The 17,181-nt window shown below is 39.1% G+C and overlaps 1 protein-coding gene across 2 annotated transcripts in view; it reads right to left on the reverse strand.

The window, feature by feature from the left end:
• MELK (maternal embryonic leucine zipper kinase) overlaps positions 1-17,181 on the reverse strand; it is a 94,484-nt gene that overhangs the window by 14,908 nt on the left and 62,395 nt on the right. For both annotated transcript variants that reach the window (XM_047830806.1, XM_047830807.1), the window contains exons 12-14: positions 10,446-10,577; positions 6,456-6,578; positions 1,586-1,817 (exon numbers count right to left, since the gene is read on the reverse strand). In XM_047830806.1, the coding sequence (XP_047686762.1) occupies positions 1,586-1,817; positions 6,456-6,578; positions 10,446-10,577 (487 nt within the window). The remainder of the gene's footprint in view (positions 1-1,585; positions 1,818-6,455; positions 6,579-10,445; positions 10,578-17,181) is intronic.

The following is a 17,181-nucleotide window of genomic DNA, read 5'->3' on the forward strand; positions in this document are numbered from 1 at the left end:
GTAACATCCGACCTTAGTATCCAAACGTTACCTCACTGAACCCTCATAACAACCCCAGGCAGCTATACATGCTTATCACACCAAACTAGCTAGCTTCACAATTCTGGGGAAAGTGTTGTTTGAGCTGATGAACGAGGGAATGCAATTAACAGAATAACAGAACTTCCAGTAAATATTCTGACAAAGTTGATCATAATATCTTTACAAGAAGTAGAGCTCTGGAACTGGCTATCAGGCCCATTAGCAAATTAGAAGCACAATGGCAGGCCATGATTTAGCAGCACTTCACATGGCAAGGTCTTGGAGTTTGGGTTCATCAGGCTCTTAACATAAAACAAGAGTAGGTTACAATTGCTAGAAAAAAAGGCCAAAAAGGTTTAGGAGTCATTTTAAAAAGTGACTTGGGGGCACCTAGGTGGCTCAGTAGTTGAGCATCCGACTCTTGATTTGGGCTCAGGTCATGATCCCAGGGTCGTGGGAACGAGCCCTGTGTCAGGCTCCATGCTGTAAGTGGAGCCTGCTTAAGATTCATTCATTCATTCTCTTTCTTTCTTTCTTTCTTTCTTTCTTTCTTTCTTTCTTTCTTCTCTCTCTCTCTCTCTCTCTCTCTCTCTCTCTCTCTCTCTCTCTCTCCCCCCACCCTCACCCTCTGCCCCTCTCGCCCAGTCACATTCACACTCTCTAAAAATAACAATTTTTTTAAAAAGTGACATAGACTAGATCACAATAAATAAAACCACTTCAGGCTCTCTCTAATTCATTCTTTCTTTCAACAGATATGGCCCCACTATATACCAGGCACTGGGCACCTACTAAGTACCAGACAATAAAGACAACCCCTACCATATACTATGCCATGTTGCAAAAATGGCAGACAGAAGCTCTACTCTCATGATGCTTATAGTCTCATCCTGATGAGACCCAGCACCAGAAAACTGGGTTCAGTTCTAGGAACTGACAAAATAGAATGTGCCTAAATGAGGCCAGCAAGAAAACACTGAGGTGTCATAAAAGAAACCACTTAAATAATTGGTGATGACTGAGCTGATAAGGAAACCAAGGGCAATGAGAAAGTTGTAATATCTGGACGCAGATCTAGATCTCTAGAAGGACATGACTATGAGTGCTTCTGAAATATGAGCAAGAGCAGGATCAGATACCAGAACTAGAGATCCAGATGAGTGAGATCTCAGGGCTCAGCAGAGACTTCAGTTTTAGTCACCATAAGTGGGAGCAAAGGAGAAAACAAAGTCTAAATCTGGATATATGACCTTGGGCAAATCACTCGTCTGAGCCTTGTGTTCTTCAGCTGTGAAAAAAACAGGTGGATGAAATGAGCTCTAACTTGCCTTTCGGCTTTGATATTCTATGATGCTATACTTCAACTTTACATATGTGAAAAAGAGAAAAAATATCAATAGAAGTTGACTAATATGCTTTCATTTCAACCAATGCAAATAATACAGGATTAAAAAAAGCATAAATTCCCGAGGGCAATGCTAGCCATTTCCGACCTATTATGTGCTTAGATGGTAAGAATACAATTTGAAGGTACTTTACCCTGATCAGTACATATAGCAAATACCTTTTGAGGGTGTAGTGTAATGATTTGGTGTGGAGAGTATTTCTCTCTTATGCTGGTTCTTATTAACTGGAGTCTTTGGCTCAGGAAATACAAAGCACTCATCATTCTTTACAGCAGACTTAGGCGTATATACATTCTCTTTGTTCTTTAATTTATTGGCAGATGCTCTGCATAATACTGGAGTTAATGATTTAGATTCCAGACCATTTGATTCTGTCCAATGCTTGGCAAACTGGAAAAAAAAAAAGTTACTGGATAAAGCACAATGAAGAAGAAGAAAAGTCAATTTCTCTACAACATGCCTTAATCATTTGCAAATTACCATGCACCATTTTTACTAAAATGAAATACTCTCAAAAGGATATTATTGGCAATACCAGGAAATTTAAAAATGTATATTCAATTCTCTTTAGTACACGTAGATCACTTTAGTCTGTTCTACTGACAGATCATTTTCAACATGTTTTAGGCTGAGTGTTAAATCAAACACACCCAGATCTCAGGCTATACTGAGAATGGTCACCATTAAATCCCTGAGGAATTGTTTCCCATGCCTAGATTCCTATGGTTTGTCTCTAATGTGTACCAAAAACTAAGTGTTTAGTGATTACAGCAGAAAAAACATGTTAAAATACTCTTAACAGAAATGTTGCACACAAAATATTTTTTAATCATTTTGGATTTATGGTTGAGCTTGCAAAAAAGTAAGGAAAATCCTCAGGGGCTAAACTAAGAAGAGGAGCATGAATCCAGAGATATAATAAAGGCTGAAGCTGTCCATTGCTCTAAGGCCATCTACCTACCACCTCGGATAACCGGCAGCATGGACGTTAACAGCCATGGAAGCCTTAGGCCTACGCAAGGTGGTAAGTTAGAACCAAAGTGCTCATGAAAAGCCAGAGGGGGCTATAACTAAAATGAAAGGCGGGGTGGGGTGGCTCGGTCAGTGAGGCATCCGACTTCAGCTCAGGTCTTGATCTCACAGTTGCCCCACGACCACGACAAGCCTTTGTCAGGCTCCCTGCTGATAGGACACAACCTGCTTGGGATTCTCTCTCTCCCTCTCTCTGCCCCTCCCCCACTTGTGGTTTCTCTCTCTCCAAAACAAATAGACTTAAAAAACAAAACAAAACTAGGGGCACCAGGGTGGCTCAGTCAGTTAAGCCTCTGACTTTGGCTCAGGTCATGATCTCATGGTTCATGGGTTCGAGCCCCACATAAGGCTTTGTGCTAACAGTGCAGAGCCTGGAGCCTACTTCAGATTCTGTGTCTCCCTCTCTCTCTTCCCCTCCCACTCTTCCTCTCTCTCTCTCCCTCTCTCTCAAAAATAAATAAACATTGGGGTGACTGAGTGGCTCAGTCGGTTAAGCGTCCGAATTCATCTCAGGTCATGATCTCACGGTTTGTGAGTTCGAGCCCCGCGTCAGGCTCTGGGCTGAGAGCTCACAGCCTGGAGCCCGCTTCAGATTCTGTGTCTCCCACTGTCTGCCCCTCCGCTTCTTGCACTCTGTCTCTTGCACTGTCTCAAAAATAAATAAACATTAAAAATAATTAAACATTAAAAAAATTATTTTAAAAAATCTAAAATCAAACTGTGAATTAAATATAAATCCGCCCTGTAAAGAGGACAGCACAACAATGTTGTCTGCCCTAGGCTTAACTCTGGAGAAGCAAAATTCTCCTTTAACAATTTGCAATTTCACATAAGTTTAGGGACCAAATTCATACTTTCTGCATGGTCCTATGTGCATTCAAGGAAAGTACAATCCCTAGCTCTTAAAAACCATTCCAGAGAATAAAAAAGAAACACATCCCAATTCATTTTAGAAGACTACTATAATCACAATACCAAAATCAGATGGATGGAATAGAATGCAAGTAGAGGAGAAGAAAGACTTTCATGCATTATTTGACATTGTTCTATGTTGTCTAAATGTTTTACAAGATGAATGTATCCATGTATAATGTCTGTAATAATAAAACTAAAATTTTCAAAAGAAAAAAAGACTTATATGAGACAGAAAACTATAGGACATTTTCATTTAAGAACAAAGAAGCAAAAATTCTAAACAAAATATTAGCAAACTAACCCCAGCAGTGTATTAAAAAGATAGTAAACTGGGCTTATATAAAGAATACAAGACTGGCTTAACATCATAACTATTGATATAACATATAACAAACTACATTATTTAATGTAGTTAATTATATCAACTAGTGAAAGAAACAAAAATAGATGATTTTCTCAATAGGTATTTTCTACAATACAGATTCATGACTTTAAACAAATCTTAGGGATGGATGCCTGGTGGCTCAGTTGGTTAAGCGTCCAACACAGGCTCAGGTCATGATCTCGCGTATTGGTGAGTTCAAAGTCCCGCGTCAGGCTCTATGCTCAGAGCCTGAAGCCTGCTTCAGATTCTATGTCTCCCTCCCTCTCTGCCCCTCCCCTGCTCACACTCTGTGTCTCAAAAATAAACAAACACTATAAAAGAAAAATTTAAACAAATCTTAGCAGACCAGAACTAAATGAAAAACAGGTCTTAACTTGAAAAAGACAGGGTGGGAGGTGCAGTGGAGAGAGAGGAAGGCTGACAAGGAGAAGGAGAGTGAAGGAGAGTGGGAAGGGGAAGGTTTAAGAGGGAGAGAGAGAACATACATCATACTTAATGATAAAAGAAGTATTCTTTTTACAGCTTGGAAAAACAGTGTCTGCTATATTGCTAGGTCTACTAAGTGCAGTTATAAAAAAAACAAAAGATATTAAAGGTTTAAGAATTAGAAAGGAAGAGGGGTGCCTGGGTGGTTCAGTTGGTTAAGCATCTGACTTTGGCTCAAGTCATGAACTCATGGCTCATGAGTTCGAGCCTCGTATCAGGCTCTGTGCTGACAGCTCAGAGTCTGAAGCCTGCTTGGATTCTGTGTCTCCCTCTCTCTCTGCCCTTCTCCTGCTCACAGTCTCTCTATCACTCAAAAAAAAAAAATTTAAAAAAATGTTAATAAAAGAATTAGAAAGCAGAAACAAAACTGCCACCCATAGATGATATACTTTTGTACACAGAACACTCAAAAAAATATACAGACACATTATAAGAATTTAAGAGTTTAGGAAAGTTACTGAATATAAGATCATTCACAAAAATCAATTTCATATCTATACACCAGTAACAGACACAAAACTGTGATTTTAAAAGACCTACCACTCCTAACAGCAATAAAAAAATAAGAGTATTTAGGAATAAATCTAATAAAAATATAAGACCTTTCTGGGGAAATTTATAAAACTTTATTAAAAGCAATTAACTAAAACCTAATAAATGAAGAGATATACTATGTTTATGGATAGGGGGATTTGAGGGTCTAGATTTCAATTTTTCCCAAGTTGAATCTTAAATTCAATGCAATTTCAATTTTTGAGTGTATGTGAAGTTTGTCCAAATGATTCTAAAATGTATATGGAAATGCAAAGGGACAAGAGTAGCCAAGACATTCTTAAAGAATTGGCCAACCAGAGAGAAGAACTATTACAAAATTAAAGTAATTAAGATGTGTGGTAGTGGTGAAAAAAAATCAATAAAACAAAATATAGCCCAGAAACAGATACACTCCTATGACAACTTGATATATGATCAAAGCACCACTGTAGATCTGGTGGTGAAAGAATGGACTTTTCAATGTAGGAGATATAACTTTATACTCACCAGATTACAAAATATTTAAATATTAAAATATTAAATAGCCAAAAATATCAAGTATTAATAAATAGGTAAAGCAATGGGAACAGTCTTCTACTTCTGGTTGAAGTATACTTAACAAAACCACTTTGGGGAAAAAACTGGCATTATCTGTTAACGCTGAAGATACTCATTCCACTCCTAAGTATATATGTGGTAGCACTCTTACACATATGTAATAGGGGCCCCGCTGCACACAAGAGTTAGCCTAGCAGGTCCTGGATGGAAGCTGGGTAACCCAGCTTTTAGAAAATTCCCAACATTGTTGGGATAAGTTTGTTTGTAGGGCTGGAGCACCAAACCCTGCTGTACCAGACTGCACAGACTACAAGCAGTGTGATTTATGATGAACGACAGCTTTTCTTCTAGAAGTCTAGAATTTCTGTGATTGTGACGAATTCCACCAACATAGAGAGCCTGTGTAACCAGCCCCAGTAAAAACTTTGGATTCTAAGTCTCTAGTGAGCTTCCCTGAGTAGAAACATGCACACCTGCTCCTGTATTTCACTGCTGTCAAAGAGAGTGCACTCTGCGTGGCCCCCCTCAGAGAGAGTGGAGGAATAACATTCACTGTACATCCAATAAGTTCAACAAATGCCAAATAAGATTAAAAAAAAAAAATTATCAAAAGGAGAAGAAAACAGATCAGTTGCTGCTCTGAGTTGGGGGGAATAGGGAGTTGGCTACAATGAGGGACTCTAGGAGAGGGGGCAACAGAACTGTTCTTGATTTTGATGGTGGTCACAGGACTGTATGCATTTGTCAAAACACACAGAACTGCACACTAAAACAGTGTTAACAAATAGTTAACTATATGTAAGCTGTACTTCATTTTTGGAAAGGGGGAGGGGAGGGAAAGGGAGGGCAGGGGGAAAAAAGACAAGCGAAAAGAGGAACAGTGCTCTAAAATGGAATATTGGCTTTGTTCAACTTGGAAATAAATGGCTTCCCTTTTGTTCATATTCCAACAAATCTCTCATTAATGTCTTCAATGGCTTAGGAATTCATTAAATTTGCAAGCACACACCCAATACCGTATATTACACAGACTTACTATACATACTCACATTAGAGTCTAGATGTTTTTATAATTTAGGCAACATACACTGCTTTAAATAGTAAAATAAATAACCAACCTGTGGTGTTTGTGGGGTGGTCACACCTATTGATGAACTGTCTCCACACCAGTCATAGTCTATCAATCCAGCCACATCATTTTCATCACTTGTTGTCATATCTTCTAGACTCAGATTCTTTGACTATTCAAAAAATAGAAGAACTCAGAGACAACGCCATCATGGTTCAATTTTTAAAAGATTATGTTCGAGGCACAGGGCAAGGCCCTGGAAGCAGAAACAAATCAGATAGTATACTAAAGGAGCTCACCGTCCAGGACAGAAAACAGGAAGTCAAAAAATGCCAACACAAATTATGAGGAGAATCTCTGACTCTCAAACATGTCTTGGAACATGTTTACATATATACTCTTTAGCCAAAGATAAATTTGGCTTTATTATCAGATAATCACTATAACACCAGAGAAACAACTCGACTGCAAATCTACAAATAAAAAAGCTCTGGGGTGCCTGGGTGCCTCAGTCAGTTAAACATCCGACTTTGGCTCAGGTCATGATCTCATGGTTCGTGAGTTCAAGCCCCCCATTGGACTCTGTGCTCACAGCTCAAGCCTGGAGCCAGCTTCGGAATCTGTGAATCCCTCTCTCTCTGCCCCTCTCCTGCTCACTCTGTCTCTCAAAAAATAAATAAATGTTTCAAAAAAAAAAAAAGCGCTCTAACAAAGTAGAAAACATAAAAGAAATGACTTTGAAATACAGGTTTCTTTTTTTGCAAATACATGCAGAATATGTAGCAATTTTTCCCAGTAGGAATAAACTAGCTTTAAGACAGGTCAGCTGGGGACAGAGTATTTGGGGTCCTGTGCTAACAATACCCCCACAGTCATTTATCTCCCCCCCTCCATAAACTAAGGGTATACTAGACACACCCTAAATTCTAAGACTATGGAGTGTAATTGGATCTTTTATTTCTCCCTCCTTCCATTTCCGAAATTCAACATCTAGTTAAGCCAGCCAGACAATTTTACTTGAATTTCTCATACGTCACCATTTACTTTCCAGTCCCACTGCCACTGTTCTAATTCAAGGACACATCTTCTCAGACCTGAACTATTCAAACAGACAGTATGGTCTGTGCCACCAGTGTTTCTACCCTCTCAACCAGGGATGACAGAGTTCTCCAATTATCATCAACTAGAACTGGCTACATGGAGTGCTAGCCGGAGAAAAATACTAAAGCTAAATCTAGGCTCAGTGGAGAAAAGTAACGAACGATGGCCATCCCGAGCACTGCCATAGAGAGTAACAGCACACACACATCCCTAACTGAACAAGTCTATATACCACTGGATACATTTTTCAAAATTACAGTCCTGTCAAGTGACTTATCCTATCTTGCTCAAAAATCAATGGTTCCCATTACCTATAGCATAAAGTCTAACCCTTCTGACATGGCATTTCAAAGCTCTCTACAATCTAGCTCTCACCTACCCTCCCAACTCACTCCCTCCTTCTCTTCCTCTTACTTTCGCCCTCTTGACCTCTCAATCTTTAGCCAAACCAAATCTTTAACCAATCTGATTCCTGGATCAGACTGCATTATTGTCTTGCTGAAAATGCCATCTGCTGATTAGCAGTTCAGGATTACTTACTTTCTTATAAACAACACCTCAGAGAAAAAAGGGTGATTCTACCAAAGGGGAGAACAGTACAAAGAAACTATGTTTCAAGTTTTAATGATTTGCATAAAAATCAGAAAATAACCCAAAATTTTATTTCTACACTATTTATTATTAAAATATCTACCTACCATAAAAATTGATTCAATAATGCCCAAATAATTACATGATCAGGGTCAATGCTCATTAGTTGAAAGAGAAGAGTAAGTGTCTTCCCAGATACTTGAATACTTCATAATTCTTAGAAGCAGGTGAATTGAGATTGGGCCAATCCAGATGTAAGAAAATTCAATGGCTTAGGAAAATATCTCAGAACTGTTAACAAAGGTGTTATAAATGTAAAAATTTTGCTGAAGTTTATTCTAGGTACAGACTTATCTAATGCCATTCTGCAACTACCTTGATCAGAAACAGAGTTCATGATTTTGTGTTCTCTTTGACCCCAAGATCTTCACTTCAGTCTGAAAGTTTAAAGGGTCTGGAAATGTGGGCAGGATGAGTGACAGAACAACTCATGGAGTCCATAGGTAAAAGATCTGTCTGGGCATGGTGTGTTCACCAATCCAACAAAACTCTCCAAGAATAGACTAGAAAACCATCCCAGGAATGACATTATTTCACTTCAGAGATCCCTTTACACTTTTAAGTGTAGCTCCTGGTACTTAAAAAAAAAAAAAAAAAAAAAAAACCCGTACACTTTTAAGTAAAGCTCCTGGCACTTTTAGTGCTTAGTTTGGCCAAAAGACCAACTAGGGAGGAAAGGAGAGAGGCAGAGACTGACAGGGTCTGGAAGGGACGTAAGAGTCCCTATACCTGCAGCACATGATTGATAAGTGCCATAAAGAGAGATCTAGGGGCGCCTGGGTGGCTCAGTTGGTTAAGCGACCGACTTCAGCTCAGGTCATGATCTTGCAGTTTGTGAGTTCGAGCCCCGCATCAGGCTCTGTGCTGACAGCTCAGAGCCTGGAGCCTGCTTCAGATTCTATGTCTCCCCCTCTCTCTACCCCTCCCCTGCTCACGCTCTGTGTCTCTGTCTCTCAATAATAAATAAACATTTAAAAAAAAAAAGAGAGAGAGAGAGAGATCTAAATGAAACATTAAAGGAATTCAGGGAGGTCAGAGGGAGATTCAACACAAGATCCTGAAAAAGGTAGCTTTTCTTTTGACATAATTTTGAGAGGCAGAGAAATAAAATCACCTCACACATAGTCATTTGGGCTATACTGGATTAAATAAAGAGAGCTAACTACCTCTCTCTCTGAGAATAATAAAAGTACAATTTCCTAGTGCTAGAATAATTTAAATTGCAACCTAAATTAATCAGACTGATTATATTCCAAAGTTCCCACACCCATCCAGCAAAGGATTTGGAAGGCAGTATTTTAAACCATGGGAGGTAACAAAAACTCAGAAGATAGAGACTAATGGGAGTTCTTAGGAATGACATGGTGCTTCCAAAAATGTAAAGCTTCTCCATCATTCTAAACACTCATGACAAAGAAAAATGAGACAAAAAGGACAAAAGTAGAAAAAATATGGTCACAACAAATTCATACAAGGTATTTGAGTTATATGAGCTATAACTATTGCTCAAATCAAAAACCTAAACCATCAACATAAATGAGTATCAAAATATTCATTAAAGTATTTCATGTCATATAAAAGACAATACATCCTATTTTCAGAAATCTTACTCCCAATAATTTTTAAAAATTTTTATCCCCAACCCAATAATACAAGTGTCCTTTAAAAGCACTTGTATTAATTATATACATAAATTATATAAATAGGGGCACCTGGGTGGCTCAGTCAGTTAAGTGTCCAACTTCGGCTCAGGCCATGGTGTTGTGGTTCATGAGTTCAAGCCCCGTGTCAGACTCTGTGCTGATAGGTCAGAGCCTGGAGCCTGCTTCAGATTCTGTGTCTCCCTCTCTCTCTGCCCCTCCCCTGCTCACACTTTGCCTCTCAAAACTAAACATTTAAAATAAAATTTTTTTAAATAAATTATATAAATAAACACACCAAAAAAGAATGGAAAGTCACAGTCAAATAAAACTATATTATCTACAGGGAGTAGGTTTATCCATAAGTTCTATTTTCCTTTAGCTTATCTGTGACTTAAAATTCTTCTACAACAATCAAAAATTATTTTCATGAAAAACAAAGGGGAAGAAAGGATTATTTCCATGCCATGTTAACTTTGAAATTTTTACAGTTCAAGTTCTGAATTTCCCATTTTCCTCACCAAAAATATTTAAATCATAAAATGTCTTGCCTCTGGCTCCTTGACACCAGTGGTGGACCCACTCATGAATGGAGCGGGCGTGAGGCCAGAGCAGTCAGTGTTCACACAAAAGGTTCTAACATTTACCTTGGTGTTTGTGAACGGGGTATCACTGGCTTGTCCACAGGAAAAAGAAGGAAGCCTTAAACGAACTGGTTTTCCCCGAGCCTTCTTGGCTAGCAGCAGAAGATAGGTAGCTGTGAGGTGATCATACTGCCACTGGAAAAAAGAAAATCAAAGTTGTTTACAAGACTAAAGTTGTTTTTTGAAATAATGTTTTATTTTACATTAACTTTTTTCCATTCAGAAAAAATAACCGTCCCTTGTACCTTGTCTCCTTCACTCTCTCATACACACAGACACAGACAGACACAGACAGACACACACACACACACACACTTTCCACTCCCCAGAGGGAACCACTTTTAAATACTTTAAGCTATTTTGTCTATGTTTCTATGTTGCTTATAATTTAAATTTAAATGGCTTTAAAATTTTTCTTCAGCTTCAGATATTATCTATGAATTTCCTAGTATGGAAAATAAGAACTTTCCTTCCTGCCCCATACATTCTTCCTCACTGTATCCTCCCACTATAATTTTATGACAATTTTTAGTTAAATCAATATTTATACTACTATGATTATGTAAATAGTATTCACAACTAAGTAAGGGTAATGTTCGAAATATTTAATTGGTACCGTGACTCTAAGCAATTAGAACAGAGGCTGAGAGTGAGTAGGGTCCTGGGGGACCTGTGCCATGACAATTATTAACCTTTTAATCACTGGGTTCCAGGGGAGACTGGAGGGAGGTGCCCACGGGACCTAAGGGAGGTAATGGGCTACGGGGAGGGCACTCGTAGCAGTTCTTTACCAGTGAGTATATAAGTATTCTAATATCTTAACAACCAATATGGAATTGCACCTAAACCATGCAGGGTACTCTCTTCGCATTTCCTTCTTTAATATCTTGGTTTTTCCTGAAGTTAAATAAAAAAGAGGCAGTTATTCGTCTTACTAATTCATCTTCACACTCTCCAGCACTCTTCACCTCCCCTCAACATGTCCACATACACCAGCTGATCTGGCCCCCACTCCGCTGCCATTTTGGAGACATTCCACCTGATGTGTGCATTCCATGCTCCAATCTGGACTGGCTTCTTTCTCAACCTGCAACTTAACTGTCAGTCTAGGGATTCCCTTCACCTCTATTCTACAATGTGTCCCCAGTTTCCTAGATCCTAAGGATTCCTCTTTCTTGGTCACTTGTTTGGGTGCAATATATTCTCCAGTAACTTCCTGAAGGTAGATGGATGGGAGGTAAATTTTTTGCGATCTTGCATGCCTGGTGACTGACTGCATTTCATCCTCACACTTGATTCTGGTTTGGCTGAATATACAATTTTAGGATGATAATAATTTTCAGTTTTGAAAACACTATTCCATGGTCTTCTCACGTCTTATATAACTAATGAAAAATCCAAAGTCTTTCCGATTCCAAGCCTTTGTTTATGATCTTTTGGGGATTGTTTTTGGCTCTAGATATTTTTTGGATATTCCCTTTTCCCCCAGTTTTCTGAAATTCCACTTTGTGGAGATCTATTTTCATCCACATTTCCAAACCCTGGCTAAGCCCCTTCATTCTTAAAAACTCAGTTCTACTACCTTAGAAACCTTCAGTTCTGGAATATTTCTTCTTGTATTATTTCTTTGATGCTTTCTTCCCTTCTTCCTTCTGTTTTGTCTTCCTGCAACTTCTATTATTTGTATGTTGGACCTTTCTTACCCATTCTCTTCTATTTATGCATCTCTTTGTCTTTAAGTTCTACTTTTGAAAGATTTTCCTTTAATTTCATTTTCAATCATTTCTACTAAGCTTTTCATTTCTGTTGTCATATCTTAAACTTTCAAGAGCTATCTCTTGAAATGTTCCTTTTTAGTCATCTTATTATTTCGAAAAAGAAATAGCTTCTCTTATCTCTGAGAATATTAATTATCATTTCTTAGCCATTTTCTTCCACTCCCTGCATTATCTTCTATTTCTGAATATCTTTACTTTTCTTTCTCTTCCCCCACCCCTGGTCCCCACCACTTGTTTTGATCTCTGATTTTCATGTTAGAGGCTTTCCTCAAATGTCTAGTAATCTTTGGCCGCCTGTCTCTATTTAAAGGGGAGGAATTATAAAGCACAGCTAATTAAAGGGTCTGTGTGTAGTTTGAGGCTGCTCATCAGCTTGGGGGCTTCCCTCTATAATGAACAGACAGGAATCTAAACTCCCAACCATTAGGTATAGTAGGTCCTCCCCCTTGGCTTTTCCCTAGAAATGAGTCTTCCAATATTTTCCCCACCCCCACTGCAAACAGGATAAATTCCTGGTTCCAGCATTCTCAGAGTTGAAGAGGGAAAGGGGTTAGAGGTAGTGGTTCACTCTTAAATATGAGGACTGCATGTGCCCATGCGTCCATTTCAAAATGGACAAGCTGTGTGTGGTACAACAGTGCCTCTTGGTCAATATCTCCTATCTTCCGCTGGGGTGAGGAAGACGTGGCTATCATGCAGCTCAAGGTAAAGAAAGGGATTTAGGGGTCCAATTGTTTCTCATACAGACTTTCAACCAATCTTCCTGTTCTACCCTACTTACTTCCCTAACTTCAGAGGTTCTGAGTACCTCTGATTCCTAAGCTTTTCTGGAGCCTAAGGTCCTAATCAATTTGTTTATTTTCTTTTCCCAATGCAGGCACTTAGCTTTCAGCTTTCTCTAAAATGCTATGTCAGCTGCCACTGACCTATTTTATAACTCCCAAAATTTTACTCACATTACTTTTTGTCTCCTCTTTTATTCCAATCACCCTTGCGAAATGTTTTACCTTTTTACCCCTTTATTATTATTTTAGTGAGGTTTTAGCAAGTGTTGGATGTAAACATATCTGTTCGATCCATTATGTATAACTGAAAGTTTCTAAATAATGCACTCATAAGACTAGGAGACTCTAACCTATAAGAGCGTTAAATTTTAATAACATTGAATAATATTTTTTTAATGTTTATTTATTTTTGAGACAGAGAGAGACAGAGCATGAGCAGGGTAGAGGTAGAGAGAGAGAGGGAGACACACAATCTAAAACAGGCTCCAGGTTCTGAGCTGTGAGCACAGAGCCCAGTGCGGGGCTCGAACTCACGAACTGTGAGATCATGACCCGAGCCGAAGTCAGACGCTTAACCGACTGAGCCACCCAGGCGCCCCAACATTGAATAATATTTAATGCATGTATCTCCTCAAAAGGCACATGATCCAAAGAGGTCTACTACCAAAAAGGTCTAAATAAAAACCCTGTTTTTATTAAATTTTATCAGTTAATATTTTAGATGGCCACAGTCATCATGTATGCTTTGAAATCTATAACGGACCTACCAATCGAGTGGAAGAGGTATAAAATACTGTGATAAATTACCACAGAATGTTGCCTTTAATCCAGACAGGATCAGGGGAAGGTCAGAAAAGGTTTCATGGAGAAGGTACTTGGGAACTGGGTAAAAACTATGTAGTTATAACCACTCTCCACTTTCCAAAAACTACATTCAAGATTTTTTTTTTCCCCACCTGCCACATCTATGGTCTCACGTATGATAGCCCTACCTCTTTGAAAGAGATGCCATAAACTGATTACAGAATGGCTCAGAAACAAGTTGCCATTTGCGTACCAACAATGGTCTGGCACAATCCAGGCACTGTAAACAATACCTGGACAGTTTTCGATGGAGTTTTCTAAAGCTGCCTCAGAGTTTTACAACCATACTCTAACCCCTCTTTACCCCTAAGCAAAAAAAAAAAGCATCCTTTTTATAACTTTTTTTGGCCATAGCCACTGCATACAACTCGTCACAATCAGATGCACAGGGGAGTTCTGTGTTCAATAACAGATGAGTCGGCACATTAGTTACATTTTCAGGTGATGTCAATCCACAAGTCTAACACAACCAATGTCTCCATTATCTTTTAGGCAGCTCCAACAGGTTTACCTATTATGAAGAAGGCTGCATTTCTAAAAACAACAACTAAAAACATTTTTAAAAAAAGAAAAAACATTTAAAAATCCCCAGCTGTTGCTCACACAGGCTAAATGTTAAAGAACTGGGGCGCCTGGGTGGCGCAGTCGGTTAAGCGTCCGACTTCAGCCAGGTCACGATCTCGCGGTCCGTGGGTTCGAGCCCCGCGTCGGGCTCTGGGTTGATGGCTCAGAGCCTGGAGCCTGTTTCCGATTCTGTGACTCCCTCTCTCTCTGCCCCTCCCCCATTCATGCTCTGTCTCTCTCTGTCCCAAAAATAAATAAAAACGTTGAAAAAAAAAAAAAAAAAAAAAAAATTTAAATGTTAAAGAACTGCCCAGGCACCTGGGCTGAGGGCAGGCAAGTTACTGGTACAGAGGGTTTTGAGAAACTGAGGAGTGGATCACTATCATTCCCTTGACCTTGGTCCTTGAGGCCTTTAAACTTCTGCCACCAGAATACAGGGAGATTTGCACTACAGGGATGGGGGAAGGGATCTGTTTTGGTCTGAATTGGTTCTCATATGCACTTGTGACCCTCAATGAAGTCCCCATACCAGATGACTGGCTGCCCCCACAAATCACAGCCACTCACAGCTGGAAGAAGAGGGGAGCAGTAAGGAAAGCAATCAGGTGGAAGGAAGCTCTGGCACCACTACTGGAAGCTCTCGGGCAGGCTACAGCGGGATAGCCTGAAATCATGACACAGTGAAACTCTAACTGCTGCATATAAAAAGCAGATTAAGAGTGCTCATGTATATAATATAAAAGCGGGACTTCTAGGAGGCCAATGTTTGATAATAACAGTGTTTCTCTCTCTGCACAAAGATCAGCAGCACCATCCCAGGATGGATCACACTAACCTGATCTCTGTCTGTCCTGTCTAACCAGACCCCAAAGTAAAGGCAAAGCTCCTGAGGTGCCAAAAACAAGTATAACAGACACAGCTGATCTCAAACCTGCTGTTCCCGAGGCTCCTTAAACTGGAAAGTTCTTAGGACCAATGTGAATTCCCTGAGACTACCTAAACCAAGATTTCTCCAACCAACACTACTGATGTTTGACCTGGATAATTCTTTCTTGTGAGGGTCTGTTCTGTGCATTGTGGGATATTTAGCAGCATCCTGGCCTCTAACCACTAGATTCCATTATCATGTACACGCACCCCAGTTGTGACAACCAAAAATGTCCCGAGGGGCAAAATCACTCCCAGTTGAAAACCACTGACTGAGACCAATGCTTCTCAACTTTTAATGTACATATGTATCACTTAGGGATTTTATTAAGATACAGATTCTGATTCATTAAGTCTGAAGTAGGCTCTGAGAGTTTGCATTTCTAATAAGCACCAAGTAACGCTAATGCTGCTGGTCAAAGCATACTTTGAATAGCAAGAATTTAGAGTAGTACTTCTCAACTCCTGGCTGCATACTGCAATCACTGGAAAGCTTTTAAAAATTCTGATGTTTAGGCCACACACCAAACCAATTAAACCGTAATCTCTGGGGGTGGGTCCTAGGCATCAGGATTAGTTTAGATTCCCAGAGGATCCACACAAGGTTGAGAATCTCACATTTAGAATGAATAGCCTATATTCTACTCATCCCTAGGACTGGAAAGTAAGTATAAGCAGACATTTAAGAATGAGAGAAGAGTCCAAAGGAAGAAAAACTATTCTTTTTCACAGCATTCTTGATGTTGTTCGTGCCTAGCTTTCAGAATCACTGAGAGCTTTAGAGATGTAACACCAGAAAACAATATCGTGCTTCATTATCTACTTTTCCTATATCAGAAGGAAAGAAAATAATTCCTATTCCCATTTCACTTTTAAGTTTGAAAATTATGTAAAGATCACATAAAGGATACTATTTTAAAGATAATTTTTCAATAGTTCTTGAAATTCTACATATATGACTTTTAGGATTCAGATTTTAAAAGTCTGTGATATGGGGCACCTGGATGGCTCAGTCAGTTAAGCATCTGACTCTTGATTTTGGCTCAGGTCACGATCTCACAGTTTGGGGGTTCGAGCCCCGCATCGGGCTCTGTGCTGACAGCTCAGAGCCTACAGCCTGCTTCGGATTCTGTGTGTGTGTGTCTCTCTCTCCCCCTCCCCTGTTCGGCTCTCTCTCTTCTCTCTCTCAAAAATAAATAAACGTTTAAAAATAAATAAATACAAGTCTGTGATCACACACCAAATCTCTTCTCAATAAAATGACAGGATGTCTGGGCCAAGCTCTGAAATATCCTAGTTAGAAAAGCAAATGGGAGAGGGGACTAGGATATAGATAAAACTGGCAAAATGTCATTAGCTGTTGAACCTGGATGATGAGTACGTGGAAGATCATTGTTAAACTGTTCTACTTTTGCAGGCATTTAAAAACTTCTAAAATGAAAAATTTAAAAGAAATCTTAGGTACCTGAAAGTCTCTATGAAAGATCATCCTAAAGAAAAAGTCATACTTTTATTTTTAAGTTGCTTAAATGGAAACTTCAAGTTCTCATTATAAAAGACTAAGGAAGGGCCTTGCAGCAATTCCCAATCCTTGTCATTCCTTCAAAGGCATTTTCCATGCAAAACACATTATCATTCTGTTTTGTATACACATTCTGGAACCTTTGCTTATTATGTCATCCAAAAGAAATTTTTTATATCTCCTCCTCATTGAAAAGAATTGTGGCTTAGCAAAGCTTTGTTTAGAAAAAAAATTTTTGCTTAAGTCTCTACCTTGCAAATTAGGAAAGAAAAAACACAACACAACACAAATCAGAGACA

This window comes from Prionailurus viverrinus, chromosome D4 (genome assembly GCF_022837055.1).
Source record: "Prionailurus viverrinus isolate Anna chromosome D4, UM_Priviv_1.0, whole genome shotgun sequence".
In the NCBI taxonomy this organism is placed as follows: Eukaryota; Metazoa; Chordata; class Mammalia; order Carnivora; family Felidae; genus Prionailurus; species Prionailurus viverrinus.